This window comes from Cricetulus griseus, chromosome 2, assembly GCF_003668045.3.
Source record: "Cricetulus griseus strain 17A/GY chromosome 2, alternate assembly CriGri-PICRH-1.0, whole genome shotgun sequence".
Classification (NCBI taxonomy): domain Eukaryota; kingdom Metazoa; phylum Chordata; class Mammalia; order Rodentia; family Cricetidae; genus Cricetulus; species Cricetulus griseus.
In genome coordinates, this window is record NC_048595.1 from 340,392,206 (window position 1) to 340,396,476 (window position 4,271).

General features: G+C 39.3%; 1 protein-coding gene across 1 annotated transcript in view; it reads left to right on the top strand.

Annotated features, from left to right (window-relative positions):
• Positions 1-4,271, top strand: part of Fyb1 (FYN binding protein 1) — a 96,326-nt gene that overhangs the window by 82,447 nt on the left and 9,608 nt on the right. The window contains exons 15-16 of the mRNA XM_035440592.1: positions 502-601; positions 1,484-1,646. Of these exons, the coding sequence (XP_035296483.1) occupies positions 502-601; positions 1,484-1,646 (263 nt within the window). The remainder of the gene's footprint in view (positions 1-501; positions 602-1,483; positions 1,647-4,271) is intronic.

Below are 4,271 nucleotides of genomic sequence, written 5' to 3' on the forward strand. Positions count from 1 at the left end.
CACATTTTCTCAATCCATTCTTCAGTTGAGGGGCATCTAGGTTGCTTCCAGGTTCTGGCTATCACAAACAATGCTGCTATGAACATGGTTGAACATATGTCCTTGTTGTATGAATATGCACTATTTGGGTATATACCCAAGAGAGGAATGGCTGGATCTTGAGGTAGACTGATTCCCATTTTTCTGAGCAATCACCATACTGATTTCCAGACTGGTCTTACAAGTTCGCACTCCCACCAGCAAGACTCCTCAGGCTGGGCAGTAGTGGCACACACCTTTAATCCTGGCAATTGGGAAGCAGAGGTAGGCAGATCTCTATGAGTTCAATACCAGCCTAGTCTACAGAGGAAGTTCTAGGAGAGCCAGGGGAGTCTACACAGAGAAACCCTGTCTTGAAAAATGAAACAAACAAGCAAAGAAAAGCAGAGGATTAAGTCTCTGTTATGATCCATTCTTTTCTATTTCTAAAAGTGTTGATTTATGTGTGTTTCATTACCCTAGTCAAGGAATTAATATTGGAAAGGCAAAAACAGAAGAAAAAGATCCTAAGAAGCTAAAAAAGCAGGAAAAAGAAGAAAAAGAGCTCAGGAAAAAATTTAAGGTATGTAATATTTAATACAATTCAGAGTTCAAAGTATTAATTGAAAAAAATTTCCAAAAAAATTCCAAAATGACAAAATACTTTTAAAATATGGTTAACAATATTAGCAGTATCTGTTATAACTTTTCTTTGTTCCAAATACATTGTAAATTTAAATTTATTCCTACAATAAATTAAGCAAGCAAGCATGCATGCTAATATCCACCATGCTATGATAACTACTTAAATTTAGATGTTCTTAGACCTTTGATACAGTGATAATCTATACATATTAGTTATGTAAAGTTGGTGAGGTTATGAGTTGTCTTAGTTATTGTCTCATGGCTATAATAAAATCCCCAAGGGCCTAGGCCCAGGCCCGGTTGATATGACAGACTTTGAGGATCCCCCATGGAGGGTCTCACCCTCCCTGGGGAGCAGAGGGGGGATGGAGTGGAGGATTAGTAGGGGGAGGGGGAGGAAGGAAGGAGAGGGATTGATGTGTGAAGCAGGCTTGTTTCTAATTTAAATTTTAAAAATATCCCCAGATAAAAGCACCTTGAAGGACAAGGCTTTTCTTTTGGCTCACAGTTCTTGACTACAGTCTGCCATGGAGAAGTCACAGAGTTTAATGGGGCTGGTCTCATTGTATCTGCAGTCACAAGGCACAGAGACACAAATGCATGCATGCAAGTGCTTATCTTGTTACCTCAACTTCACTCCAGTCCAGGGTCCCCTGTCCAAGGAACAGTTCCACTCATAATTAACATAGTTCTTCCTCTGTTAATTAACATAATCAAGGTAACCCCCACAGACATGTCCAGAAAAAAAAGTCTTAATAAATAGGTCAATAAATGAATTACTGTGGGAATACATATCAGTAATTTTTATTTTTATTTTCAGTATGATGGTGAAATTCGAGTTCTCTATTCAACGAAAGTTGCTTCCTCCATAACTTCTAAAAAGTGGGGAGCTAGAGATCTGCAGATAAAACCCGGGGAATCTCTTGAAGTTATTCAAAACACAGATGACACCAAAGTTCTCTGCAGGAATGAGGAAGGCAAATGTAAGTCCCCTGCTGAACCCACACTGCGCATCTAACAGCCAGTGGGGCCACAGCGATCACTCATCTCTACTAACTCATTTTGTTCTGTGGTTCATGAGTTGTCAGACATGTTTAAAAAACTGGAGATTCTGGTGTGCTGCAATCAATAAATTCTATTTTTAAAGTCTTTTGGGGGCTTTTGAGATTGTAATATAATTACATCATTTCCCTCCCTGGCTTTACTATCTCCAACCTCTCCTTAGTACCCCCATTACCTTCATTCAAATTCATGGCCTCTTTTTCTTTAAGTGTGTGTGTGTGTGTCTGTGTCTGTGTAGTATAACCTTCTCAGTCTTTATAAAGTCATGTGCATGTATGTTTTCAGGGCTGACCATTTGGTATTAGATAACCAATTGGTATGCTCTTCCTAGGGAAGATTATTCCTCTTGAGCTCACTGTTCCTTCATCATCTTGTAAAAATGACAGTGAGTGGAGGTTGTGAGTGCTGCTTAGTAGCAGAATACAGGCTTGAAATGCCAGTGGGAACATTGCTTAAAATTAAGGTACACTCCAATCAAGAATTTCATGTCAATTTTCTTTCTCACTAATGTATTTGTGATTTCTAAACTCACTGATAACCACTTCAGTTCTAGATACTCTGAAAGTTTTACTTCAAACAGAATGACTGTGTAAATATCTCTCACACACTCCTGGGGTGTTTTGTTCATCATAAAGACTTTTCTTAGGCTGAACTTTGTTTTAGTTTGACTTCCTTATCTCAAAGGTGACTACAGTGTGGGACTAGAGAGATGGCTCAGCAGTTGAGAGTGCTTACTGCTCTTCTAGAGGACCCAAGTTTGGTTCCCAGCACCCACAACACACCTCAGCTCACAACTAACTGTAACCTCAGCTCCAGGGGATCCAACGTCGTCTTCTGGCTTACACAGGCACCTGAGCTCTTGTGCACACAATACACAATACACACACACACACACACACACACACACACACACACACACACACTTAAAAATCAAAGTAAATTTTAAATGAGAAGGTTAGATTAGAGAAGGCAGGCAAGGAAGTGTTGTTATAAAAAAAAAAATGGCCAGCACCTGTATAATTGAGCTCCAAAGCTGCTGTGACATAACCAGTTACCATCCCACCAAGTAGGAAGCAGAAAATCAGGGTGTTGAGCAAGCTAACAGAGAGTTCTGGAAGCCAGAGAAAAGCCCTCCATAAATAGAAGAAAATGGTTAAATATTTGCAGAAACTGCAACCAATGGGTACTCAAGTAGTTGGAGTGGGAGGGGCATGAAGAGTATTTGAGACTAGCTTTCAGATTAAGTATTATCTCAGAATGATTGAATTGGTGTACCTATTTGATTTCACTTTTTGCCTTTTCAAACCTCCTACTTTTGATCATTCTTAATTTCTAATCTATTATCCATACACTCACTAAGACTTGGAATGACTGCTGTGGAAATTTATCCCTCCCTCCTCTAGGTTACCACAAATGGCCTTGAAAATGGTATCCATCTTTCCCACATTCTCAAGAAGCTAATCCACTCCTATGTTAAACAGATATTTTCTAAAACACACACAGTATTTAGGATAGCATATGACAAATGCCCTTCCTGATTCAGCCTATGGACAGCAACTGCAGTTTGCTGTCTAGAATGAACATCCAAAAGTAAAGTACATGTTTGTCTTTCCCTGCATAAATTATGCTTCTTCATCCCACTGTGCTATTATATTTGACTTGGAATACATAATTGCCCACTACAAACAACACAGTGACCATCTTAAATTGGAAGCATCCTTACCCCCTACTACCAGCTACCCCAGCATGATGAGTCTCTCCCCAACTCCACTACTTGGACTTCTGAGTGGTTTGTTTCACTAATTTGCAGCTCTTCTTAGGCTTTGGGCTTGTGCAGAATTTCATAAAAGTGTTCTTGATGTTGGATTGTCAGCCCTGGTATAGTGTCTCACACCTTGAATGGGGCTTGGTAGATTCAAAGGAATACTCTAGATTTCTAGTTGATCAACCAGACAGAAGTCAGTTCTCTGGCTTGGCCTGGTGAGCACTGTTAGCTTGTGGATCATTAAGGACTCTAAAGCTGTCCCTTATTTTTACATCTTCTCATGACCAGCAATGACATTTTGTAGTTCAGCACCAGCATGACTAATGTTTTCCCCAGTCTCCATTCTTCTTGAACATATGACAGAGAAAAGAATGTGACCTAAAGTTTATGAGAGGTTAAAGTGTAAAGAATCCCTTTGTCACTGTGTGGAGCAAAAGCCTCTGGTGTAGACATTATTGCATTCACTCGGGTCTCACCCACTCTGCAAGTGAGAACTGTGTAGGCAGTGGCATCTTAAATATATATATTTCTGGCAATTCTCAAATGTTTAAAATTGCTAGCTAATATTAGCACAGTTCTACAATCTGATGCTCATGAGCTGAGAGTTTCCCCACCTCCTGTCACTGTAGAAAAACTTTATAAAGAAAAAAATGAGGCATAAAAAAAAGAGTTATTTGGGCTATAAATGTTCTGTTTCCTTTAGGCATCAGAAAAGAGATTTCAAATGGCTGGGCATTGTCACAAATCTAGTTGATCATTTCTTTAAGTTTTTTTTGTTTTG